Source organism: Galeopterus variegatus, unplaced genomic scaffold (assembly GCF_000696425.1).
Source record: "Galeopterus variegatus unplaced genomic scaffold, G_variegatus-3.0.2 Scaffold12717, whole genome shotgun sequence".
Classification (NCBI taxonomy): Eukaryota; Metazoa; Chordata; class Mammalia; order Dermoptera; family Cynocephalidae; genus Galeopterus; species Galeopterus variegatus.
The window spans coordinates 13,904-40,831 of NW_007738828.1; the positions used below are offsets into that span (position 1 = coordinate 13,904).

General features: G+C 51.5%; 3 protein-coding genes across 3 annotated transcripts in view; 2 read left to right on the forward strand and 1 right to left on the reverse strand.

Moving 5' to 3' along the window:
* Positions 1-3,362, reverse strand: part of LOC103581281 (P2X purinoceptor 6-like) — a 10,271-nt gene extending 6,909 nt beyond the window's left edge. Inside the window, exons 1-3 of the mRNA XM_008563161.1 lie at positions 3,229-3,362; positions 2,189-2,339; positions 740-811 (exon numbers count right to left, since the gene is read on the reverse strand). Of these exons, the coding sequence (XP_008561383.1) occupies positions 740-811; positions 2,189-2,339; positions 3,229-3,362 (357 nt within the window). The remainder of the gene's footprint in view (positions 1-739; positions 812-2,188; positions 2,340-3,228) is intronic.
* Positions 3,363-4,293: 931 nt separating this feature from the next.
* On the forward strand, positions 4,294-16,189 carry LOC103581278 (leucine-rich repeat-containing protein-like). The gene is made up of 9 exons (XM_008563158.1): positions 4,294-4,432; positions 5,283-5,398; positions 5,808-5,940; positions 7,047-7,253; positions 10,260-10,369; positions 11,485-11,600; positions 12,618-12,696; positions 14,323-14,418; positions 15,956-16,189. The coding sequence occupies exons 1-9, from the start codon at positions 4,294-4,296 to the stop codon at positions 16,109-16,111; spliced, it is 1,152 nt and encodes a 383-aa protein (XP_008561380.1). The 3' UTR covers positions 16,112-16,189.
* A 3,228-nt stretch (positions 16,190-19,417) lies between these two features.
* Positions 19,418-26,287, forward strand: LOC103581279 (tubulin alpha-3 chain). Its single transcript, XM_008563159.1, has 5 exons — positions 19,418-19,482; positions 20,979-21,201; positions 22,105-22,253; positions 22,577-23,257; positions 25,899-26,287. Exons 1-5 carry the CDS (start codon positions 19,480-19,482, stop codon positions 26,193-26,195), a joined length of 1,353 nt encoding a protein of 450 aa, XP_008561381.1. The 5' UTR covers positions 19,418-19,479; the 3' UTR covers positions 26,196-26,287.
* Positions 26,288-26,928: the final 641 nt, after the last annotated feature.

Below are 26,928 nucleotides of genomic sequence, written 5' to 3' on the forward strand. Positions count from 1 at the left end.
AATGAGCGAGCTTTGTGACAGATGCTGGATCCCTGGGGACATCCCCAGGCAAAGGGAAAGGCTAAAATTTCAGGGGGAGAATCTGCATTTCTGGATGAGAAATGGGCAATAACAGGGTGCGGAGCCCTAGCATGACCATGGTTGCAGTGAAAAATACCCAGGAATCATACCGAGGGGAAAATACCCAGGGTTCAGGGATCATAAGGGACTCTGAACTTGGCCTGAGCAGAAGGGTACGGTGTTTGCCCACAAAAAATGAAACTGCTTTGGGACACATTAATAGAGGCTGGTCACAGAGAAGGGGGGTTGATTTTCCAGCTTGTTTCTTGCTATTAGAGACCATCTGAGCATGTGCCCAGCTCTGAGTATCACAGTAACAACCTGGAGAGTACCCAGAGGCAGAACCAAAATGGGAAAGGGTCTGGGCACCTCATGGGAACTGCCGCTGCTCAGAAGTCCAGGTCCTGTCACCCACAGGCTGAGAGGACTTGGGCAGGTGACTCAACCTTGCTGGGCCTCAGACTTCTCATCATAAATGAAAATCACAGTAACTCCTACCAGCAGGGTATATTTGAACAGTAAATGAAATATTTGCAGAAAGATTTGGCTGTCTGCCTGGGAAACACCAAGCACATACTGAGCCTTCAGACACCTGGGAAGGAGAAGCAGGAACATGGATGGTGACCTAGGGCTGGTGGAGGAACTAGGGACCCCCTGTGAGGCTCCTAGACAAACTTACCTCTGGGCATCTGCCCTGAACTTGGGCTGGCGTCACAAGGAAATTGGTCACCAAGAAGAACACGTTCTCTCCCTAGGAGGCAAGTCTCAAGGTTGGCCCCTGCTGGGTTTCCTCCCCCGGAGAGGCCAAAAGCTGGCAGCCTGGTTTGTGAGGGAAGGAGCCTAGGCCTCACTTAGTCACCAGCCCTGTCCCCCAGGGAAACGCCTCCAGTGAGGCAGGTCGAAGCAGAAATGGGAGGCTGGCTGGGTTTCTGGCATTTCTGAGCCCAGGAACCTCATGCCCGTGTCCACCTCTTTGAGACAGTTTATTTCGTACGTTCACTCTCAGAATTTTCCAAGAGCCTCCTACTTCCAGACACTGAAAATCCAGAGGTGAGTTGGACCGGGCACCTGGCCAGGCTAGAGGAGGGGACCCCGCATCACAGGCACAGCAGCACCGCACAGCAGGGACCCAGGGACAGATGGGAAGTTCTGCCTGGGGTCAAAGGGTGGCTGGCACCCCGGTGCTGTTCATGAGAGCACTGTGCATTTGGGAAGGTATGCCCAGGAAGGGAAGGCAGGGGCTGAGCAGAGGGCAGTGGGGTGTGGCAGCAGTTAAGATATGGAGGGACGTGATGGCCACCACACGGCAGAGGAGCCTTCCAAGGGTAGAAAGGGACTGGCAGGCTCTCATGATGTTAAGTGTAAAAGCTCCCCCTGGCTGCTGGCGGTGGTGTGCACCCGGTGGCAGAGAGTGGGCAAGAGGGGAGTGAGAGGGTCACTGGGAGACCACAGCTTCACCCAGGCACAGCTTGGGCAGTGGTAAGCAAGGTTGGGAGAGACAGGAAGGTGTCGAGACTGAGTCCCAGGTCCAAATTTGGCACTGGTGGATGTCACAGTCTTCACTGAATGAAGAGAGGCCATGCCAGGAGAGGGAAATGATTTCTCTTTGGACATGGTGGGAGGCAGCTGCACTCAGGTAGGTAGTCACTGGTGCTACAATTTGGGCATCAGGGGAACAGAGGTGGAAATTGAGGCTGCAGATGAGCTGCATGGAAGGAAAAGGGAAATGCGACCCAAGAGGGCAGAGAATGTTCACCTGACAGGGGTGCCCCAGGTCAGGGAGGGGACCTGGGGAAGCTTGGGCTCTAGCCCCCCACACCCCTGCGACCCCACCCTCATGCTCAAGCCTTGAGTCTCAGACACTGCACTCTTTTCCAGATGCAGCTTTTGTAAATGCAGTTCTTCTGGCCTGGCTTCCCGACCTTCCCCTCATCCACCTGGAAACCTTCTACACATGCCTGCAAGCTGTGCCCAGGTGCTGCGCCTCTCTGAGGCCCTCCCTGCCGTTCCAGCCACCCTCTGGCATCCCATGCCTCTCCTTGCACACACTCGCTGCAAGGGTGCTGTCTGAGCTGTCAGCAAGAGAATAACTCAGGCCCCCAGCAGAAGCACCAGGGCACCCACCCACCTGCGGTGGCTTCACGAAGTCAGCCACATCCCACAGCCGGTTCCCAAGCTCCTTGATCTGAGTCACAGAAACCCCTTTGAGTTTGGTGATGATGGAAATCTGGGGATCCAGGTCCCGCTCCTGGTAGCCTTTATTGGTGAGAAGGGCCCACCTGGGGAGGAGGTGATGGGCAGTGTGGTGTGTCCTCAGCACGCAGTGAGCAGTGGCAGAGCTGGGCCTGACAGTTCTCTCTCCACACACCTTATGGGCTCCCAGTCCAGCGCCAAGGACCCCTGCCTCCTCTCCAGCCTCACATCCCACCACAGATCCCCTGAACAGGCCAGGAGCTCCAACATGTATTGGAGAGTCAGTGTCCTCAGACAGAGATGCCCGTCACCACCACCTTCCTCAGCTAACAATCAACCCTTGGCTAGGCCCAGCTCCCTCCTTAAAGACTCCCCTGACCCCCAGTTAGAACTTGTGGTCTCGGGCCGGCCCAGTGGCGCACTGGAGAGTGCGCCGCTTGGGAGAGTGGCAGCGCTCCCGCCGAGGGTTCAGATCCCATGTGGAGACCGGTTCCTGCTCACTGGCTGAGCGCGGTGCAGACGCAGCACCGAGGGTTGCGATCCCGTTGCCGGTCAGTAAAAAAGACAAAAAGGAATTAAAAAAAAAAAAGAAAAGAAAAAAGAACTTGTGGTCTCTCTGCGGGGCCTTAGTGCCCCAGCTCTCACAAATATCAGGTACCACCTTCTGCCCCTCCAGGGCATCTCCTACGCAGGGGTGGGGCCTATCCTGCTCTGTGTCCCAAGCCCAACATGGGAGGGGGGGGACAATGCTCTGGAAAGGTGGGCACTTAGGACAGAATCACACAGCTTGTTCTTGTATCCACTGGCCTCTGAACAGATGGAGATCCCTCCTTCTGCCTACCCCCTACATTGTTCCAAACTGCCACCTCCACCCCCACCAGCCCAGCCCCTAAAGAGCCAAACCCACAACCCTCAGCCCAGCGGGACCAACCATGATTCCTCCAGCCAACATGGCCAAGAGCTTTTCTCTCTTACCCCACGACATAGGCCACGACCCCGAGCTGTAGCATCCTCTGCAGGATGCCCACCCGCCAGTTCCTGGTCATCACATACTTCTCCGTCTTGTAATCCAGAAGCCCCCAGCCTGCTGAGGCCCCTGGGGAGCCCATGCTCCCAGCTCCTGCTGGCTGCGAGGGCGCATGAGTCAGCACAGCAGCTGCAGCCACAGCCGAACAGGAGGCAAAGCGGGCGCCCAATCGGGTCAGGCCAGCTGCTATTAAAGGGACACTTCCACCTGGGCAGGATCCAGCCTCTACCCCCCAGCCCTCAGTCCCATGCCCCAGCTACCCAGGGCTTCCCACCTTCTCCAGAGTCCCTCACAGAGAGGAGCAGCCCTGTCCCTGCTCTCTGGCCTAACTTCCTTGGGAGGAGAGTGGTGATGGCAGGTGTTGTGAGTGTTGTGAGAGACAGCATGGGGCCAGAGGACGGGCTAAGGAAAGCTTCAGGAAGAAGTGGCTTCTAAGCTGACGCTTGCCGATTCTGAAGTTCAACAAACCAAGCCGGAGAGAAATGTTCCTGGTGGAGGGAGCAGCGTATTCAAAGGACAGACTGAGAGCCACAGAGTGAGAGTGTGACTCTGGCTCCAGAGAGGAGGGGGACCCGGCTCAGCAAGGCTCCCCAGGCCCTCTCATAGAGCTGCCCCCACCCCGCAAGTGCAGCGACGAAAGCACAAGCTCTGGAGTCAGGTGTGTTTCCCAGTCCGTGGAAGGGACTGCAAACTCATAGGGCGACAGGGAGTATAAACGCCCGCAAGGCGCCCAGCCTTGCTCCTGGTCCGCGGGGAGTGTTTTGATCCGCCCTGGCGACGAGGTCAGCTCAGGGCAGCAGCAGTTTCTGCGGCAACCAACAAGATCGCGTTGCCCGGGCGACCCCCGCGGGAACAGCGCGTCACTATTGGCTGCGGCGGACGCCCGTTCGCTGTGCGCCACATTCGATTGGTCAGCGCAGCCGGAGGGTCCTCCCACATTCCCGGGCCGCGCTCTAGGCGTGGCTCCGCGCTGTCCTGCCCTCAGTGCCGGCGACTGAGAAAGGCGCGTAGCCATGAGTAGTACCTGCGAGAGGTCTGAGGAGAACCAAGAGCAGGAGGTAGAGGCGGCGGCGGCCGCTGGGCATCTTGCAGGGTTCCTGGAGGCCGAGGACGGTTCGGACGCAGATTCGGACTCAGACCTGGAGACGGAAGGTGCCCCCGGCGTGGGGATCAGGCCTCTCTCCTCACTTTGGGGGTTTCTTTGGCAGGGGCGGAGGGAAGCGGGCTGGGGCCGAGTGGGTAGGGGATCCCTGTCCAGGAGAGGACGCGTCCCTGTGTGGGACGCCTTCAGGGCAACCAGCATCCCCTCCAGCTCCGGTGCTCTTCCCAGCGGTATCAGGAGTTCCATCATTAGAACATGCTTCCAGAATGACGTTAAAGTGCAAAACCCCGCCAAACAGTGTCCCACCCTGAAATGGGACCAGAGCTGGACTTTCCCAGCCCACAGGAAAACCTAAGCCAGAGAATTTAGAATTGTTTCAGTTTTTGTCCGCATAAGATGTTCCTAAGGGCCGGCCCCGTGGCTCACTTGGGAGAGGGCGGCGCTGGGAGCGCCGAGGCCGAGGGTTCGGTTCCTATATAGGGGTGGCCGGTGCGCTCACTGGTTGAGCGTGGTACGGACGACACCAAGCCAAGGGTTACAATCCCTTACCGGTCACAAACAAAAAAAAGAAAAAAAAAAGAAAAAAGATGTTCATAAAACGTTTGTGCTCTGCAATCCCCCGGGGAGAGACACAGCATGCACTTTGGCGTCAGACAGGCAGAGTCCTTATCCTAATTCTGCTAGGATTAGCTACTACTAGCTGTGTGACTTTGGGGAAAGCATTTGCTTTTTCTGAGCATCAATGTCCTCATCTATAATATGGGGGCAATAATCCCAACTAGCACAGGAAGAAACACCTCTAGAGGGGAAACATAGGCCAAGTAATGAAGGAGGGAAGGGGAAGAGGCAGGTGGTTGTGCCCAGGAAGGGATCCACATTTGTCCCCCTGTCTCCTGTCAGGCACCCATGGACTTGGAAAACTGGACAGAGACACCCTCTACCTGGGGTCTCGCCGCACCTATAGTGTAGTGCCAGCCCCGGAGCTGAACCTGCGGCACCGTGGCCTGGGGCCCCAGGTATTGCTGGAGGAACACTGGGGCCAGGCTTGAAGTGGTAGGACCCAGTAGACAGTAGCCACGGGAGTGCCCCTCCCTGAGTGCATCCCACACACCCCCAGCCTTCCTCTGTGCCAGGCATGTCCCATCCCCCACATCCAGGAGACAGATGGGATCGAGGCTGGGGAACCTACAGACCCCTAGCCTAGTGGGGCTTCAGGGAAGGCTCCAGGAGGTGAGATCTGGGCAGGGTGTCATTTTCCTCTAGAAGAAGAAGCAGGTGTCCCCTGGGCATGTGGGAAGGGGAAGGTTTTCCAGCGGGAAGATGATGAATGGGCTGACCCCTGGGAGCAGGATAGTGGCCAGCTGTGTCTGGGACCCTCAGCCTTGGGAAGAACCAGACCCCTCAGGCCCCTCTTCTCTATCCCAGGGGGTCCAGGCACTGGCTTCCACATTGACTTCCAATCCCTATATCAAGCGGCTGGACCTTCGAGACAATGGACTCTGTGTGGCTGGTGCAGAGGCCCTGGCAGATGCCCTGAGCAAAAACAGTAGTGTCTGTGGTAGGTGCTTAGCGTGGGGCAGGTGGGCAGGCTTGAGTCCCTCCTTTCTTCAGGGATGCAGTCCTCCAAGCCCAGCCTTCTCACCTGTGGCCTGCTGCTGTTGCTGGGGCTGGGAGAGGGACCTCAGCACAAAGTGGGGTGCATAGGGTGGAGTTAGACCCTCTGTAGTGCACCCAGTGCTGGACAGCACTCCCTCCCTGACCCTCCCTGTCTTACCCACTCCCCTCCTCTGCTGGCCAGCACCCTGGCACACGGTGGACTCCCAGTGCCTGGATGCAGTGGGGGAGAGTCCTTCAACTCAGAGAGGTCGGGGCTGGGCAGTGTGAGAAGAGCGAGAGCAGGGGGGGCAGGTAGGAGTTTGATGGGGCCGGATCCAAAAGCCAACTCTGCCACTAAAGAGCAGGCTGACCTGGGCAAGCAGCTCAACCTTGCTGAGCCTCAGTTTCCAACCTGAAATGACTCCACCAATACCACTTAGCCCTTGGGTGATTAAATGAAACTTCAGGGCCACCCGTGGCTCACTTGGGAGAGTGTGGTGCTGATAACACCAAGGCCACAGGTTCGGATCCCATATAGGGATGGCCGGTTGGCTCACTGGCTGAGCGTGGTGCTGACAACACCAAGCCAAGGGTTGAGATCCCCTTACCGGTCATCTTTAAAAAAAAAAAAAAGGAAAAGAAACTTCAAACGCAAAGTGGTCAGCTAAGTTTCTGTCTCACGTAAATGCTCTGTGCACCACCACCTGGGCTGTTATTGCCAGTCCCTGGCAAGGGGGCAGTGGGTACTTCTGTGGGCGAGTTATACTGCTGCCAGACATGAGTCACCAATAGGGTGGCTGCCCTTTCACCGCAGCATTGTCCCCAGCACCACAAGGAAGGTGGTTCTAACCCCTTGACAGAGAAACTGGTGGACATGCAGAGAGGGGGATGTCGGGAGCCGAGGGAACCCAGCCAATGGGTGGCAGAGCCACCATGCAGCCTCAGGACAGTCCAAGCACAAGCCCCTTCCTCTACCTCAGGCCTGGAGGTTTGGGAGATGGAAGAAAGGGGAGGAGGGTGGTGCCTGGCTTTGCATCCCACTGACTGAGGAGTGGTGCTGGCCCCCAGATGTGGATCTGTCGGAGAACCAGCTGGGAGCAGCGGGAGCCCAGGCCCTCTGTGCTGCCTTTGCAGTGAACCAGGCTGTGGAGAAGATCCAGCTGTCAGGGAACGGCCTGGAGGAGCAGGCAGCCCAGTACCTTGCTGAACTCCTCCTGGCGCACACAGGCTTGAAATCCCTGGACCTGAGCTATAACCAGCTGAGTGATCAAGCAGGTAATGCCCGGGCCACCATGGGACATGAAAGCTCATCTTCCTACAGCAGAGGTGGGTGGGAGTTGGCAGGAATGTCCACCAGAGAACATCCATGCTCTGGCTCCTGGTCCCACACCCCACTTTGGCCTAGTCTTCTCTCACTCTAGCCACACAGAACTCTTAATTCATTCCACAAGTATGTCATTGCCCACTGCTGTAGGTGCTGAGCACTGACTTAGCTACCGGGGGTCCAACCATGAACAAAACAAAGTTTCTGACCTCAAAGAACACATGTTAATAAGATAATTCTTGGTAATTTCTGGTGTTACAAAATAAACAGTATGTGGTTCTAGAGAAGAATGGAGACCCTGCTCTAGAGGGGTGGCTGGGGAGGCCTCTGTGAAGAGGTGACATTTAAGTGGAAGTGTGCAGGGTGGGAAGGAATCAGCCATGGCAAGACTAGAAGGAAACATTTCAAGCAGAGGAACAGCAATCATGCAGGCCTATTTTCCAGACTGACAGACACCAACATGACCAGGCAAGTGAGCCAGGAGAGAATGGCCAGGCTTTGGAGCCCAGAGCAAGAGGGGGCTTCAGGCCTCAGATCATGGGAAAAGGTGTGAAGATTTTGTTCCAAGTGCTGTGGAATACATGAGTGAGATTCCTTGATCTCATCTCTCTCATGCCCCAGGGCCTTTGCACAGGCTGTCTGCTTTGCCAGGAATATGCATTTCTATCTGCCTGTCCCCAAACACTCCAATCAATTGTAAGAATCACCTGGGACTCTGGGTTAGGAATACAGATTCTTGAGCCCTTGATCTGCTTAACTAGACTCTTGGGGGGATGCCCATGCATCTGCATTTTAGTGGATGTCCCAGGAGAATTGTCTCAAATAGAAACTTTGAAATCACTGCTCTGTCTCAAGCTGCTTAGAGGGAGTGGGATGGCACCAGCCTTGGCCTGTGAGAATTGACTCTGGAGTTTAACTGCCAGAGAGCCAGTTTACTTTCCAAGAAAACTGTGGGAAGTCAGTGACATTTTCATAAAATAAAAGAGAGGTTCGGACCAACCCTGTGGCTCACTCGGGAGAGTGCGGCGCTGGGAGCGCCGCAGCCGCGGGTTCAGATCCTATATAGGGATGGCCAGTGCGCTCACTGGCTGAGCACGGTGCGGGCGACACCAAGCCAAGGGTTACGATCCCCTTACCGGTCACAAAAACAACAAAAAAAGAGAGGTTCATTTCAGACTTTCAACTAAGTATAGGTGTCCCTTGGGGCCTGCATGATCAAGAAGCACCAGAGAGGCAGCTGGAATGGGGGGCTGGAAGCTAAGGCCCTGAAAAAGCTGCACAAACACACACGTGTACATGAGGTCGTCGGGGCAGGGCCTGAAAAAGGACAGACTCAGCCAGGCCATTTTGTTTCTCCAAGAGGGGATCTGTGGGTGGGTCCGACTCCTTTGAGGGGTGGAGGAGCTTGGCTCTTGATCTCCCCACCTGATCCATGGGAATGGCAGCATTTACTTCATAAGATGGCCTCAGGGGACACAGAGACCAAGCATCGGCAGTTTCAGGGGACCAGCTTCATGTGTTTAAGAAGAACAAGCCTCTCACCCTCAAGTTGTTCAGTAAAGAATGCGCTTCCGCACAAAGTGGGGACCACTGCCCTTCCCTTCAGCCCTGGAACTGTCTGTCTGAAGAAGGAAAGTACCCTATCTGAGAACCTAGGAATATCATCAGATCCAGTGCGGGGTGCTGAGTCCCCCTCTCAGGGCGGAGGTGCTGGGAGTCCTCGCTTCTGCGCGGGGAGCTCTCCAAGGTGCTAAAAGTGTCTGCTGCCGCCTGTGCTGGCCCAGCAGGCTGGCCGAGCCTGGGCTCTGGTTAGTCCATCCGTTTTTCCTGTGTGCATTTCTTCAGGTCATCCTTCCTAGACCTGTGCTAGGTTCTGGAACCATGGAGAGGGGTAAGATTCAGATCCTCGAGGGACTCCCAGGCTCATGGCAGAGACCAGCCAGGCAGAGAGAGGTCTAGTGGCCAGAGCCTGGAAGCATGGAAGTGCAGTGGATGGGGGGCCCGAGGGCATCCAGTCCATTGTGGTCGGACAGGCAAGGCTTCTTGACGCTGTGTTAGACAGCGTCAACAGGGTGAAGAGCTGTTGAGCAGGTGAAAAGGGGGTTCCAAATGGGGAGACAGCCCAGAGGCATATTGGTGCTGACTCTTTGGAGAACTGGGAACAGGTTAGTCTGACCAGATGCTGACAGAATGGAGAGGGGGCTGTGTGGGTGGGTCTCTGCCTGTTTTACATGCTAAATATCTCTCAAGCTTTCTCTCCCCATACCGTCCCCTTCCCTTCTTCTAGCACCCCTGCCTCTTCTCCACTGCAGCTGGGCCACCTTGTCACGTCTTACCTGTGCTGTGGCACGAGCATTCCAACTGGTCCCCCGCTTCTCGTCTCACCCACCACTAAGGGTCTTGCTAAAGTGCTAATCCAGCTTTGTCACTTTTGAAAGCCCTCTGACTCTCTGCCACCCATAGGGCAGTGCCCAAGCCTTTGGCTTAGCATTCAAGGCCTCTCAGCATCTCTCAAGTGCCCATCACTCCTCCCTCATTTCACTGGCTCCCCTCCTCCCACCTCCAGCTCCGGGCCTGTGTGCATTTCCACAAGGGCCTGTGCACATTGCCCTTTCTCGTGTCTGCTCTCCGTTGTACATGCATTCATGCTGGTGAATTCCTCAGTTCGAGGTTATCTCCTCCATCCACTTTCTTGACCCTCTCCCGCAAGGCAGGGTTAGCCCCCACTCTGTTCCCACACCTCCCTATTTGTAGTCTAAATAGCTCATATCTCATTAACTTGTATTTCTATCCCACCCATTAAATGTGAATTCCTTGAAGGCAAGGCAGGCCCAAGTTGGGTTCATCTCTGTGACCCTCCTGCCCAGCAGAGATCCTGGCACATAGCTGGCATCAGTATCATTTTTTTGCAGGAATGAACAGAGTGAATAAGAAGGTCTCTTTTGTTGTTTTTGAAGGAGAGATGCTTGGACCAGCCCTGGCAGAAAACACAGGACTCACTGAGCTTAACGTGAGCTGGAATCACCTCCGAGGCCCAGGAGCTGCAGCATTTGCCAGGGGACTGGAGGTATGAAGCCCCAACAAATCGGCCCCTCTGGACTTTCCTTTGGGGGCCTGTCACCGAAGTGCCAAGTCCCTGTCTTTGCAGCTGTTCAGAAATGAACCTTTAGGCTGGCTGGTTAGTTCAGTTGGTTAGAGGACAGTGTTATAACACCAAAGTCAAGGGTTTGAATCCCTGTACTGGCCAGTTGCCAAAACACACACACACACACACACACACACAACAGAAATGAACCTTGGATCTTTTAACCAGAACTTAAAGAATATTTCTTTAGGGGACTAATTTTCCTGGCCTCATTTAATGACCACAAAACATGGTGCTCACTCTCACATCACTTACTGAAGGGTCCACAGCTGAATGTCATGCATCTTCCCTAGATATTGCAGACACTCAGCTAGCAGGGGACCTCCCTGCAGTCTGGTGGCACATGCTCACTGTTGGGCATATGCAGATGTTTTCTTGAGATGACACCCTTGCAACCCTGGATGCCATCACAACTCTCAGACATCCCACCTGCTCCCTTGGGTGTTGTGATTCATTCCTTCAGAAATGGGTGGCTCAAGCCCCTGCCAGGAGGCACAAGTTGACTGCAGTGTCCCCAGCACCAGCCACCTTTGTGGGGTCCTCCTCAGGAAATGGCAGCCACTGCCTTGCCCTCTTACAGAGGCTGACCCAGGAGTTCTGCCCCACAGGATGGCAGGACAGGCTCTGTCTTCCCAGAGCACCCACCCTTCTCCCCACCACTTCCCCTGGGTAAGTTCCATCCAATAGCCCTTCACTGGACCCTCCACTGAGCCCCTGAATCTGCTCTGTGCCTTGGGGCCCTGCCCTTGAGAGGCTGCCAGCTGGTGGAGTCTGATCGCTGTGTCTCTGGGGCCTGCTGCTCCCTGGTCTCTGAGGGTCATTTGCATTCACACCCACCCTCTCTTGTGCTTCTGGCCGTCGACTCTACTGATCACCATCTTCCAAGCCACAGTTACTGGGAGCCTGCACAGCACTTTCCTGACTCTTCCCTGGAACCCCTGTCCTTCAGTACTTTGTCCCTGCTCTGTGCACCTCAGGCCTCCTGGGCTCCGACGCTGTCAGATGTGGTCCCACGGCTTCACTCTTTGGTGTTCTAGGCTAACATTTTCCTGAAAGTCCTGGACATCTCATACAATGGCTTTGGAGATCTAGGAGCCTCTGCAGTGGGTGAGGCCCTCAAGGCCAACAACGTGTTGGAGCAACTCAACATGAGGTGAGGAACACAGCAGTGCCACCCCAGGGACCAGGAGCTCGGCCGTCTTGGCATCGTTGACCACTTTAATTTCTGAACCTACCATAGTTTACCCATGATGGGGCTTGGGCCACAATCCAAGAGCACCCAGCTCCATCCTTCTCACTCAAGTTCATAATTTATGCATTGGGATTTGTTATTCCTACAGCACAGGCAGGTGGCTGGGACTGTAAACGTGTGTGTAAAGCATCTTCTGCAGAGCCCGGTGCGGGGCGGGTGCTCCATGTAAGCTTTCCTTCCTCTCAGAAGAGGAGACTCGTCGAGATGGGGCACGGCCAGGCCCTGACGAGTGGGCCCGTGTGCATGCTTTGCTCGGCACATGGCTCTGGGGCCCTGCCGTGGGTGAGGTGCTCTTCCAGGACTACAGAGGCTGAGCCCCTCCCAGGGAGGATGCCCCCTGTGGGTAAGGAAGCCCCACTCAATCCTGCCCACTTTTCCTCTCCATGGGAGGAGCTAAGGCTAGAGGTGGCTACCAGAGATACTGAAACTGGAGGTGCAGCCCAAGCTGGGGTCTGAGAAGTCAGAAGTGGGACTGGCTCTGGAGACACTGTGGTCCAGAGTAGTGCTAAGGCCTGAAGTTTGGGTTCTGCAGGAGGAGGAGAGGAGGAGGAGGGAGCTGGGCGTTTTTCCAGAACGGAGGCTGTCATGGTGATTGGTATGGAGTGCCAGCTGGAGAACATGGGGCATCACCTGCTGTGCTCAAAGGGTGAGGGTGCGGCAGCTGGTTTCCACAAGGGGGAGGGACACTCTAAGTGTGTTTGCTGGGTGATCTCTTTGAACACTGGGAGCCACTGATAAGGCAGCATCATATCCATCTATTACACATTGACCTGCCTAGGGGCCCGGGGCATGAGTGGAGGGCCAGAATGTGAGGCCCAGCCTGGTGCACGCAGCAGTAGCTCCAGTGAGGACCCCAGGGCAAGGGCTCTGCACAGCTGTTGGGAAGGTAGCATAACGCACGTGTCTCTTTTATGGCAGCAACAACCGCATCTCTGCAGTGGGAGCCCTGAGCCTGGGCCTGGGCCTTCAGGCCAACCAGACACTGAGGATTCTCATTGTGAGTGCCAGCCTGACCAGCGAGGCCCCAGCACAGACCTGCCCTGTGCCTATTCCCACAGACCCCTCCCCCGCCACATCCCTCGACTCTAGGGGCAGCAGGCAGGCAGATGCACACAGGCTCCAGAGCCCACATGAGGTCTCCAGGAGAGGACTTCCTGGCTTCCTCTTCTGACCGCTCCCCCCCTTACCATTTCTTTTCCCATCTCTGGCCTGGCCCTCTCCTCTCCCCACCCTCCCCTCAGGGGCTTCCTGTTGCCCTTCCTCCACAGCATGCTGGGGTGCTGCTCTGCTGAGGGTGGCCAGGGCACCTCTTGCTTCACCTTCGTCTTCTCCCCTGCTCTTCCTCTGGCCTTGCTGGAAGCCAGGGTCAGCTCAGGTGTACTGTTGGCCACTGCTCAGACCTACCTGAGGCTTTGTGTGCCTGGGAGGGTTTCCCTTCTTCTAGGTTTGCATGTGGGTAGGGAGCTGCTGAGAGCAGAAGACAGAGAAAGGAGAGAGCTGGGCAAGGGTGGAGCAGGTCCCCAAGGACCACTGTGCCCACAACATGTGCTAGGGGACAGTATTGCCAGCTGCAGGGGGGTGTCCGGCTCTGTCTTGCCCTCAGCTCCCCCCCCTGGCTTCCCTGGGCTTCTCCCATAGCGGTCCCACCCCCCACACCACCCCTGCCGAAACCCAGACCTCTTTCTCAAGCCCGGATCTACATTTCCAGCCACCTACTAGACAGTCTCCCAGATGTCCCCAAATCACTTCGGACTATGAGAGTCAAACCTGAATGCATCACCTCCCTCTAAGGGCGCCTCTTGGTGGGGGGCTCCTTCTCCCCAAGTCAGGAGCTGAGACCTGGAGCTTGTCCCTCCCTTTCCCACGTCTTCCTTCTGCCATCTCTCACATCCTGCAGAGGGCTCAGGCTGCTGGCTCCTCCCCCTCCCCACTTCCCCTCCTCAGGTTCTTCTGACCTGCCAGTTTCCCCAGCCCTGGTGCTTCCTTCCCACCTGCTACCCGGTGATCTTTCTAAATCACTCCCTGCTTTAAACTTGTCAGCAGGTCCCCTCTGGATAAATCTAAGCTTTATAGAGTGTCATTCACAGGAAGTCATGGGGGAGCTAGGGTCAGTCAAACCCCTTTTCCAAGTTCATTGCTGTCACCCCAAGCTGCTCGGAATTCTGCAGAAACATGCATGCGTGCACACACGCACACGCAGACACACACACACACACACACACATACACACACACAAAGATTTCACCTCTGCTATGCTTCTGCTCTTTTTGCTGAAATGCCCAGCTCCACCCACCTCACCTTCGAAGTTCTGCTCAGGTGTTTTATCCCCCACCCAACCTTTACCTCCCAGGAAGAGCTGATGCACACTCTCATCGCAGGGTTTTGTCTTGTGCATCTCTATCTTTGGTGCTCGGCACAGAGCCAGGCACTGGGTGGTGCCATCAGTGTCCACTCCCTCCCTCTCTTCCCCAGCCAGGCAGCCTTGCTCGGAGACACCTTCTGAGCTAAGACAGTGAGGCAGTCCTAGCCAAGTCACAGACATGAGGAATTATTCCTCTTCTTTCATGTTGCTCTCTGGCTTCCTGGGCTTGGCTTCTCTCAGTTTCGTGTGTGTGTTTCTTAGGTGTCCAGGAATCCCATGCGATGTGAAGGCTGCTTTGGTCTTCTCAAGTCTGTCCAGGACAACCCAGCATCTGCTCTGGAACTGCTGGATTTCTCTGTAAGAGCTTTTCATAAACCTCATCTCTGATCTTTCCAACAGCCCTGTGAGGTACTTTTACCTCCATTTTAGAGGAAGAAATTGGGGATTAGAGAAATAAAGTGCTCCGCCCAGATATACCACGTAGCAGAGGCAGAGTTCTAACGCAGGCCTGAATGCAGGTCAGAAGGCCACTCCGGACTAGAGGTCCCACTGTGGTCTCATCTTGGGCCCCTGCCTGGATTCTTCGTTGGGTGAGAGACAGTAGGTGGGGACCCGGAGGCACAATGCTAATTGTTCACTGATGTTTAGATTTGTAGGTTCAGCACTTGCAAGGCTGCCCTTCTCCCTGCACCGCCCCACCTCCCACCAGCCTGTACTGCCTACAGGTGGACTGTGGTGCTGGAAGATTCACTTGTGTGGCTCTGAGGGAGATCAGGACCCCTTCTTAATCAACTTTGCTTTTTCAATGTAGAAAAAAAGATGTCACTGTTTTCTAAGGCAGTTAATCATTAAGGAGTGAATCCCAAAATAAAAATTGTTAAAAGAAAATTCTAGTTACAAATCAGTGTTTATTCTAAACCTGATTTATTTCAACCCAGACTTGACTCAAAGCCTTTCTAGAGATGGGTTTTATAGTTCCAGTCTTTCAGGTTTGGGACAACTGATGTCAAACATCCTTCCTGTTTCCTTCTAACTGCCTGGTCTGACAAATTAGCTTGCCTTAACCATGTTCCTTCTGCTCTGAGACTTCCTGTCAGCACTGAGTTCTATCATTCTCAAAAAAAAAAAAAAAAAAAAAAGAATGATATATGAAATTGTCTTGCCCAAACACACACTTATTCAATACAACATATGGTCATTATCAGAAGCCTCTACTATAATGAAAATACCATTGGCTTTGGAAACAATTCAGGCCTGAAACCAAATCCTGGGTCCATCAATCTCGGACAAGATGGTGAATCAAAGAAATCATCAACACTAGCCTGGATCCACTTTTCTATTTTTTTATTCCTTAACTGCTATCATTACTCTTATCTAGCCCAGATTTTATCCTCAGCTACTTATGAGTCCTCACAGTTCAAATAAATCCCTTCCCAGGACTCGATCTCATCTTTACATGGAACAGAACTAACACCCACCCTTCAGGGTCATTGTGAAGATGTGATGAGATGATAGACCCTAGGGAAAGGGCTTGCATGGAGAAAGACTCAATCAGCACTAGTTCTCTTCTCTCCAACCCCTTTGTTTTTAACTTTATATTAAGGAACAACAGTCTTTGCTGAAATGTGCACATAGATTAAGCATGGAGCTTGGTGAATTTTCACAAACAACATACACCTATATAACAGCCCCAGATCAAGAAATAGAGCATACCTGTAAAAGCCCCCCTTGAGCCCCTTCCCTTCTCTATTTGAATAATTTGAGGAGTATGAGTTTGTCATTCACAGGAGAGAATCTGCCTGGAGGAGCTTCTTCGAGAACTTGTGTGTGTAAATAATCATAGTCATGTTCTCAGAAAGTATAATGTACTGCCTTGTGCTGGGTTTCCCCTCAGGATATCCAGGTGAACAGAGAGTTTGATGACCTCGCTAGCTTGGTGAAGGTAATTCTTCCAGGGCTTTCCATAAAGACTGGTGCTCACAGAGTGGAATATAAAAAAGAGTTGCTGCCAGTCCTCAGACCATTCCTACCAGCGTCTGCCCCTAAATGATTTGGAGTGTGGCTTCCTCATCTCCTCTGATCATCCACTTCAACTGCTACCTTGAGGGCTCTTCGACTCACGATGCCTTAGTACCACTTGTGTCTGCACTGAGTCCCCATGTCAATCAGGTGCCAAGTCCTATAGACCTGGCCTTCATGATGACTCAGATATCTGTCCCCTCCTCTCTGCCCCATGACCCATGCACTAATCTGGGCCTTCATTTGCTCTAACTCATTCATGTAACATAAACCCCTACTATGTGCTGCACATTGGCTGGGCACAGGATCAGATATGCCCAAAGAAGTCTCTGCCCTCTAGATGCTTATGTTCTGGTGACCTTGGGAGACTATGAAAATATAAGAAGGTGTGCAGCAGGAGTTCCCAAACTTTAGTTGTGAGAATGCAAACTGGCACACCATTTTGGAAGCCAGTTTATTTAATTTATTTATTTATTTTTTCCTTTTTGAGACTGGCCGCACCGCGCTCAGCCAGTGAGCGCTGTGTGCGCACCAGTCATCCCTATATAGGATCCGAACCCACGGCCGGAGCGCTGCTGTGCTCCCAGCGTCGCACTCTCCCGAGTGCACCACGGGCTCAGCCCGGAAGCCAGTTTATGATTATGCACTGAGAGCCTTAGAACTGCCTGTGCCTTTTGATCCATTCATTCAATTAATCTGTTCTACAGAAATACAGAAATGCATTAAAAGATTGATGCCCAAATATGTTCACTGAAATGCTATTTATAATAACAAAAATTGGAAGTAACTGCCCAATAACAAGGGATTGGTTAAGATTTGGAACTCCACAAACATTAAAAGCCACATGCTCAAGGAACATTTAACAGTTCATGAAAATACACATGACTAATATTAAGTGAGAAAATCAGGATCAAAATATCACATGGTTTTTCTGACAGTTCCTCAAAAGGTTAACCACAGAATTATAAGTTAACCATAGAATTACTGTATGACCTAGTATATACCTACTCCTAGGTATATACTAGAGAGAAATGAAGACGTATGTCTACACAAAAACTTGTAAACAAATGTTTGCAGCAACATTATTGATAATTTTCAAAAAGTGGAAATGCCCACTGATGGATAACAATGTGGCATATTCATACGATGGAATATTATTTGGCAATAAAAAGGAGTGAAACTTGGAGTGATAAAAATATTCCAAAATTGATTATGGTGATGCTTGTACAACTCTGCGAATATACTAAAAGCAATTGAATTGTATACCTTAAATTAATTAATTGTACGGTATATGAATTGTATCTCAATAAAGCTGTTTCTTTAAAAAAGGAAAAGTACTGATACATGCTACATGGATGAAACTGGAAGATATTATGCTAGGTGAAAGAAGCCCGTCACAAGACCACATATTGTATGATTTAGTTTATATGTAATGTCCAGAATAGGTAAATCTACAGAGACAGAAAGTAGATTATAGGTTTTCTAGAGCTAAGGATATAGGGGGATTAGGGGCTGACAGCTACAGGATATGGCTTTCTTTGGGGGATGATCAAAATGTTTTAAAGTTAATTGTGGTGCTGTTGTGCAGTCCTATGAATATACTAAAAGCCTTTGAATTGTACACTTTAAATGGGTGAATTGTATGGTATGTGAATTATATCTCAAGAAAGCTGTTACAAAAATCATCCTGTTTGATCCCAATTGTATAAAAAAAAGTATACACAGGAAAAAAAAGACAAAACGAGCCCCAGTGAAATATTAATAACGTTTATTTCTAGGTTGTTGGTTTATGGATGATTTTTATTTTCTTTATATTTTTCTACACTTTCTGCTCCGAATATGTCACTTTTATAATCAGAAAAATAAATATTACTTAAAAACACAACGTGATACATACTACAGTTCAGTTGTGTGTGTGGTGTGGTTGGAGCCCTGAGGAAGGAGGGTGCTATGGACTGAATTGTGTCCCCCCAAGTTCATATGTTGAAACCCTAATCTCCAAGGTAACTGTATTTGGAGGTAGGACCTATAAGGTGATAATTAAGGTTAAATGAGATCATAGGGTGAGACCCTGATCCTGAAAGGATTAGTGTCCTTATAAGAGACCAGAGAGCTTTCATGTTACCCGCCCCCACCCAATGTGTGGACATAGGGCAGAGTGAGAAAGTGGCTGTCTGCAAGCCAGGAAGAGAGGCCTTAGGTCGTCTAGCTTCCAGAACTGTAAGGAAATAAATTTCTGTTATTTAAACCACCCGGTCTATGGTATTTTATTACGGCAGGCTGGAGCTAGTACAGAAGGATTCATTCTCCTCGGGAGAAGAGGCAGGGAGGGCAATGGCCTTCCCCTAGTTTTCCTGGCTCTCCCCAGACCTCCCTCCATGCCCCTTGTCCTGGCGCCAAAGCGTTCTAAGGGCAGTCCTGATGCCACTGTTCACAGGCTCCCAGAGCCTACAGAAGAGTCCCAACTCCTCGATCTGGTGAGTCCCATCGCACTGGGCAAGCTCCCGACTCTCCTTTGAGAAGGGACAGTTAAGGGTCTGCTGGACCACCCTCTAGGGAGAGGCCAGAACAGGGTACTGCGTTCTGGTGATGAGCTGGGGGTACACTTGGACTCCTCCTCCCGCACTTTTCCCAGAAGTGAATACACACTGGATCCTTAAAAAGTAAAGACAATTCTTAGAATGCAAGAATCAGGTGATTGTTCCAAAGTCCGAGAAAATGGGCACTGGGTCCCGAGGGCAGGGGTGTACCCTCCCCCTCCCTGGTGGCCAGAAACCCAGTCCTCGTGAAAAAAAGTGATCAGTTCCTGCCCAGCTCCCCAGAAGCTGGATAAGAATGGCTTTTCTGAGCCGGGAAATGGGCAGAAGATTGAGGGGGTCCCTTGACTTTGGATAGGTGGCAGGAAGGCCTCTCATTGGCTTCCATGTTTGCAAAGACCTGAATAAGGAGCGTGGAGGCGAGCAGATGTGGGGCGCCTGGGGAGGGGAGGGCGGCACGACGTAGTCGTCCAGCTATTCACACACGGAGGCAGGGGCGGCTTCCGTGTACTGTAATGTCGCGCGACCCACCAGGATGGGCGGTGTCTGCTCCAACCTCACGGTCGGAAGACGCCCCGGAAACGCTCTGGCCCCGTGCCGGCATTGGCGACCTCACAGCCTTCCCGCCAAACGCACATCCAATCAGAAAGCGTTACCACTTCGAGCATCAAGCAATGACCAATCGGAAGTGGGATCCCGAGCCTTGGCCCGCCCCAAGGAACTTCCAACCAATAGCCGCCTGGACAGCGGGGGGCCAATCCGGGGCAGCTCGTGCTGCGCAGCGGCATGGGTAGTTGAGCGTGCGGTAGCGGCGGTTGAAGGCAAGGAGCGGCATTGTCGGGTTGCAGCTGAGGAACTCACCATGGTAAGGCCCTGGGGCCGGGTCGGGGGCGCTGCGAGTCCGGCAAGCATTGGCCAGACCCCAGGCCCTCAGGCCCACAGATGGCCAAGCAGGAGGGCGGACGAAGCCGAGACGGAGGAACCCGGGTACGGGCCTCCGCGTGGAGGGGAGGCTGGGGAAGGACGCCAGCTCGTCCTGCGGGTCTGCGGGCCCTGAGGGCAGTGGTGACCCCGTAGGAGGAAGATTGGGAGTGTCCCGGCGGATGCAGGCGGCTCCCCACAGGTCAGCCTTTTCGAGGGAGGGTTTTAGACGATGGTGATGGCCTTGACTTAGTAGAAAGGGACGGGTTGATGGTCTCAGAGCACAGACAATGGCAGCGTTGGGTTCCTGAGGACTGGAGGGCGGTTCTCAAGTTTTCTGGTCTCGGGACCTTTGAACATTATTGAAATGCTACTGAAAATTATTGAGCAGCCCAAAGAGTCTTTGTCTATATGGGTTATGCTGCCAATACTTGTCATGTAGGCATGGGGGAGGATTGGGGGAGAGATAGATTGGGTAAAGAGCATTAAAAAAATCACAATTTGTAATAATAATATGCTTATAATAAATAATTTTTAAAACTAAAATTTAAAAAAAATCTGCTGATAATAAATTCCTGTAGCTTTTATGTATCTCAAAAAAGAAAGAAAGAAAGAAAAACAACTGAAAACAACACGTTAACATAAATAACAGATATCCAAGCCTGAATAGCCATACTTTGTTATTCTTTCAAGTAAAAATAGTGTTCCATGAAAAAAGTGACTACTTCAGCTTGCAACTCAAATAAATGTGCAAATGCCTTTTCTCAGGGCAGCCGTGCTTTAGTATGTGAACAGTGCTTTATGTGTACTTCCCATTTTCTCAAGGCACTTGAGGGTAGATTCTTAATAAAATTAATATTGTGGGCCAGCCCATGGTTCACTCAGGAGAGTGTGGTGCTGCTAACACCAAGGCCACGGGTTCGGATCCTGTATAGGGATGTCCAGTTAGCTCACTGGCTGAGCGTGGTGCTGACAACACCAAGTCAAGGGTTAAGATCCCCTTACCTGTCATCTTTAAAAAAGAAAAAGGGGGGGGGCGGCCGGTGGCGCACTGCTACAGTGCACTGCTTGGGGGCGCGGCGGTGCTCCCGCTGAGGGTTCGGATCCCATATAGAGACCGGTCCGCTCACTGGTTGAGCACGGTGCGGGCGCGTCACCGAGGGTTGCGATCCCATTGCCGGTCGCGGTATGGGCGCAACACCGAGGCTTACGATCCCGTTACCAGTCACAAAAAAAGACAAAAAGGAAAAAAAAAAAAAAACAAGTCAGTTTTCACAAGTGTAAAGGAGTCACTTAAGCTTTGTGGGAGATATTTGGGAGAGCCCTAGACACTGGAAGCACTATACAGGTGCTAAGTTATAATGTTTTGCATGCCATATACACGTAGTTTCAAATTGCCTTGAAGTTGAATGGCCTTCACATTTATGTTCTGCTTCCCAGCGCGAGTGTATCTCTATCCACGTGGGGCAGGCAGGTGTCCAGATTGGCAATGCCTGTTGGGAATTGTACTGCCTTGAACATGGAATTCAGCCTGATGGCCAAATGCCAAGTGACAAAACCATAGGCGGTGGGGACGACTCGTTCAACACGTTCTTCAGCGAGACTGGGGCTGGCAAGCATGTGCCCAGAGCAGTGTTTGTGGACCTGGAGCCCACTGTGGTCGGTAGGTGCTCGGGCACTGGATGGTGGCTTTCCTGGGATGGTGGAAGAGCCTCAGTAGATCCCCACATGGGCTCCTTTGGATCTCTCTGCAGAAAGGACGAGACGTACAAGACTATGCTCATGACATTGTTAAGTGAGAACTTGAAAGGCTTATGATTGTGGGACTCAGGCTCCTAGTTCAAAAAAACCTGACCTACAGGGAAATGCTGCTTTGCCAGCAGTAAGATGGGCTATGCAGAGATTCACTGGTGGCCCCTCAGTACCAGTCAGGTGGCTTCTGTAGGTCCTGCCTGCAGAGTGCACGGGCATGGGTTCCCTCCTTGATGCTGTGTACACACTCATGCTGGTGCATGAGAGCCTTGCCCTGCATCTAAGACATAAAAAGGTAAGTATAGAACATTCATTTGGTTCCTCCAGACTTGGTGCCCAAGGTGGTTTCCAAGGAGAGCTGCAAAGAAAGCACCTGTCAGTGGCCCCCCAGGAGATAACAGAATGTCACCTGAAAGCATGTGAGACCCAGGCCACATAGGGTATCCTGATGGGACTGCCCTGCAGAAGTCATTGACCTGGTACCTACCCAGTTTGTGAGGGATTTTAAAATTATACCCTTTGATGTAGCTCTGGGTAGGAAGAAATATGTATCCATAGAATTACCCGTATAGGGTATGAGAGCTCATTTCCCTTCACTGGAAACTGGTGGTGCTGGCATTTGTACCATGAGTTGTTTACCTTCCTAGAGCCATCATTTGCAATTGTGGTTTGTGTATCACACACAGACATTTTCTTACACTGTTGACCTGTGAGGAACAGCATGTGCTCTGTAGAAATGAATAGTCCCAGACATGTCCATCTTGGTGAGTACAGTAGGCCTTAAAGACTCACAGCACACGTGGTGTCATTGCAGATGAAGTGCGCACAGGGACCTACAGGCAGCTCTTCCACCCGGAGCAGCTGATCACAGGGAAGGAAGATGCAGCCAATAATTATGCCAGAGGCCATTACACCATCGGGAAGGAGATCGTGGACCTGGTTCTGGACCGAATCCGCAAACTGGTAAGAAGATCTCCGAGACAGCTCCATGTGGACGTCATCCTGCAGGGAGGGTAGGCCTTGGATTGCGAAGGGGAGGTCGTTACATCAAAACTTAGACCAGAATCACGAGCATGACTGCAACAGTCCTGCTGTGAAGTGTGCCTTGCGGTACACCCACAGGCCTTCATTGTTTTGATTTCTTTGCCTCTAAGTGTAATGCGTGTTCATCATGGATGACTTGAACCTGTATCCACTTGCAGAGGCAAACAGAAGAGACCCTGGCTTGTTGGAGGCTGGTGGCGTGGCTTTGCGGGCTTGCGCTCACGTTGTCTGGTTTCTTTCAGGCGGATCTGTGCACGGGACTGCAGGGCTTCCTCATCTTCCACAGCTTTGGGGGTGGCACCGGCTCTGGGTTCGCGTCTCTGCTCATGGAGCGGCTCTCGGTGGACTACGGCAAGAAGTCCAAGCTGGAATTTGCCATTTACCCAGCCCCCCAGGTGTCCACGGCCGTGGTGGAGCCCTACAACTCCATCCTGACCACCCACACGACCCTGGAACATTCGGACTGTGCCTTCATGGTGGACAACGAAGCCATCTATGACATATGTCGACGCAACCTGGACATCGAACGACCCACGTACACCAACCTGAATCGTCTGATTGGGCAGATCGTGTCCTCCATCACGGCCTCCCTACGATTCGATGGGGCCCTGAACGTGGACTTGACGGAATTCCAGACCAACCTGGTGCCGTATCCCCGCATCCACTTCCCCCTGGCCACCTATGCCCCGGTCATCTCGGCTGAGAAGGCCTACCATGAGCAGCTGTCTGTGGCCGAGATCACCAATGCCTGCTTTGAGCCGGCTAACCAGATGGTCAAGTGCGACCCTCGCCATGGCAAGTACATGGCCTGCTGCATGTTGTACAGGGGGGATGTGGTCCCAAAAGATGTCAACGCAGCCATCGCTACCATCAAGACCAAGCGTACCATCCAGTTTGTGGATTGGTGCCCGACTGGATTTAAGGTAGGACTGAGTGATGTTGAGTCATCATACCTGTCAGCAAGCAGCAGGCCCACAGAGCAATGATGCCCCCGGGACCCACACCCTTTGCGGAGACTTCCCCTGTCACATCTGCAAGGAAAACAAGTTTAATAATTAATTTGCTAAATGCCTTGTATTAGTCTGTTTCTGTTCTTTATAACAGAATACCTGAAACTGGGAAATTTATTAAATGAAATTTATTCCTTTTATTTTCAGAGGCTGGGAAGTCCAAAGTCCAGGGAACACATCTGGTGAGGGCCTTGGTGGTGGCCCTATAGTCACACAGAATGGCAATAATGGCTGAGCTAGAGATAGACTAATCTTTTCACTTGCTCTCTTTTTAAAGTCATTAGAACCATGCCCATTACTCTGTGAATGGATAGATTTAGAGATTTTTCAGGTTCTGTGGTATCATTTTATGCTACAAATGGTGGTTTTAGATGTCACATGACTTTGGTCACATGTCACTGAATTTTAGGCAACTTTTATGTTTCTTTTACTAGACTTTCAAATGCATTATGCTGTGTTTACTCTGGGGGCAAAGGGTGGGTCTCTGCTCTTTCTCCAAACCAGGCTGAAACCTCTGCCTCACACACAAAATCAAACTGATAATTAGGTGGCTTCTGTAACCATGTGTAATGTCACAGAAAACTACCAAGAGAAAAGCATCATGTATTTGGAAGCCAAGTAATAGAATTTCAGGCTCTAAGACCACTATGATTACCAGGCTAAACGCCTCAGCATACCTTTGTTATCAACCTTGTACCCTCTGGTTTAACAGTCCTTGTGCACAATGACTTTCCACATCAGATAAATCTGTGGAACCCATATTTGTCAGTCCTGCTGAGTTCCCTAAGGTGTTGGGGAAGTCGCAAAGTCCAGGGTCATTCCAGATTGAAAATGACATGAGAGTTACAGGAATGTGTGTCTTATTGTTCCCACATGGAATGGCCATAGCTTGCCTCTGACTACACACGTTTGTGAACTGTCTGGCCCTCTGTCAGCCCTCAACAGAGATCATCTCTATATTTCATCTCACCTTGATGCAGATCATTAGTTTTGTTTTGTTTTTCTAACATAGCCAATTTGTCTGGAAGATCATCCGTATTTTTAAGTTGATTTAAAGTGATTCATAGAAAAGAGTAAAATTTACAACAGGTTTCACCAACCTAGAAATATTAAGTCGTACATAAGAAGACTGCAGACCTCAGAGGTTACAGGTGGGAGATGAAACCTTCCATTCTGTGTCTAATTACCAAGCCTCTCAACTTGAGTGGGGGGATTTTCTGTCAGTCAATGCAACATTTGGAAGGTGAGGACATCCAAAGCAGCCTCACCTGACAGGCACTGTGGAAGACGCTGGGCCTTGCTTCAGTTTCCTCTCCTAGCTTAATTCCTTGATCTTGTGTGCCAGTGGGAAGGCTGGTCTGTGGGGAGTGTAGGAAGTCATAGCTTTTCCTGTCCTGACAGAAGACAGGCCAGCCACAGATGGACCCTGCTGAATTCTCTTTGTTGTAAGTTCCTTTTTGTCAGTCTCAGTGTGATTTACCATACGTTCTTTAACAACCATTTACTTACCTATTTTCAAGGAGTCTTTTCCATATTTAAAGATATTTGGTATTTTTATTATAAAAATACTTATGTGGCAAAATATTAAAACAATGCAGAAGGCTGAAAAGCTGAAGTTCTCTTCCTCTTTTGTAGAACTTTTTTTGTCCTTCAAGAGATGTTCTGTACACATTCAGGGTATATTATGGGTCTTGTCATATGGGTGATTGACAGAAAAAGGTTGGCAGACATGGGTGAAGGATGCAAGATCCTTTCCTGTAGGTGATAGACCCAACTCACTGTACACAGGTGGCCACAGAGAACAGGAAGCTGGCAGCACTCCCAGTTGGCCTGACCTTAAGAGTTGTAGGAGGGCACCCCTGATCAGGGTGAGAACTCCCTGTGCCCTTCTTCCTGTCCCTTCCAACTCTGGAGCCTGGCTGTGTGCCTAGCTGCTGCTGACTGCTATCTACTCACCAGGGCAGGGAAGGGGCGTGGCCTCAGCACATCCCCTCAGCACATTACCTCCTCCCACATGATGTTCCCGTAAAGGTCCAAGGCTCTAACCTGTTTCTAGATAGGTTTTTTTTTATATGTAGAATTTACTCACATAAAATTCAACTCACTTTGTAACACCAAGGTCAAGGGTTTGGATTCCTGTACCAGCCACTAAAAAAAAAAAATTCAACTTCCTTTTCTTTTTCAAGTATACAATTTCTTGGACATATTTATATACTAGGACAGGGTTCTCATTCTTTTTTATGTTTTACTGTGTGAGTGTATAGTAATCAAACTGGTTCCCTATGATGGATATTTGTTTCCAGTTTTGCCACTACAAACTGATTCAAACTAAATATATAAAAATATACATGGAACTTTGTGCTCTTGTGGGGATAAATCCAAAAGTAAAATTATAAGGTGAAAGAAAGGATATTAAATATTGATAGATAATGCCACAAAACATAGTATCAATTTTTATAGGGCATTGTTTAAACTGGGTTCACAACTCCAATTTTTAACAACCTATCACTTCTGAGATCAATATAAACTTCACTCTGTTCCCTGTCTCCCGCAGGTGGGCATTAACTACCAGCCCCCCACCGTGGTCCCGGGGGGAGACCTGGCCAAGGTGCAGCGGGCCGTGTGCATGCTGAGCAACACCACTGCCATCGCCGAGGCCTGGGCCCGCCTGGACCACAAGTTTGACCTCATGTATGCAAAGCGGGCCTTTGTGCACTGGTATGTGGGAGAAGGCATGGAGGAAGGGGAGGTCTCGGAGGCTCGGGAGGACCTGGCGGCTCTGGAGAAGGATTATGAAGAGGTGGGCGTGGATTCCGTGGAAGCAGAGGCTGAAGAAGGGGAAGAGTACTGAGCGGGAGGGGGCGGCTGGCAGCCACCCTTTGTATTCACTCCACTGTAACGTTACAAAATATATTTACCTATTAAAATTTCTGTATTGAGGGATCCTCTGTCCTGCGTGCTGTATTTTGGCAAAATTTCCCGTCCAGATACCTGAGTTTTCCACGTGGATTTTCTGGGGGAAAAACGTCCGTTTGTTTCCTCTAAGAAATTATTAAGCATATCTGTATGTTTGTTTAGTTACTATATTATTCCCAGAAAGAAGGCTTCAAAACACCTGGCTGAGGGAATTAGGGGAAAATGCTTTGATTACTTTAAATGCAAACATTAAGTCCTTCACATCACACTGATGTTCTCTGGCGACTAGCAGAGTCTGGTTTTTGTTTTACAACGGCGTGGAGTGGCTGCTGTCATCCTCAGTCTTGTAGCAAGGGTCAGGGAGGCACCCTCATCCCCGTTGTGTCCAAGGGCTGCACAAACTCAGTTCCAGACACTCCGTTTCCGTGGACGTCCTTAGGTTTTCCTCTGTCGCGTTCCTGCCGGAGGTGGCAACCACAGGACCTCCTGCCTATACCCACAGTGTCCAAGAGTCGCCGCCCGCCCTCCCCCACGTCTCGTCCCTGGCTCCCGGGAGTAAGTTTGGAGCACTGATTTTTGTTGGGGACTTCCGTGCAAGCGGCCCGGCCTCATTTTCTCGGTGGAGTTTCGCCCCAGCGGCTTGCGAAGCTCCTGGGGGCCCGCCGGGT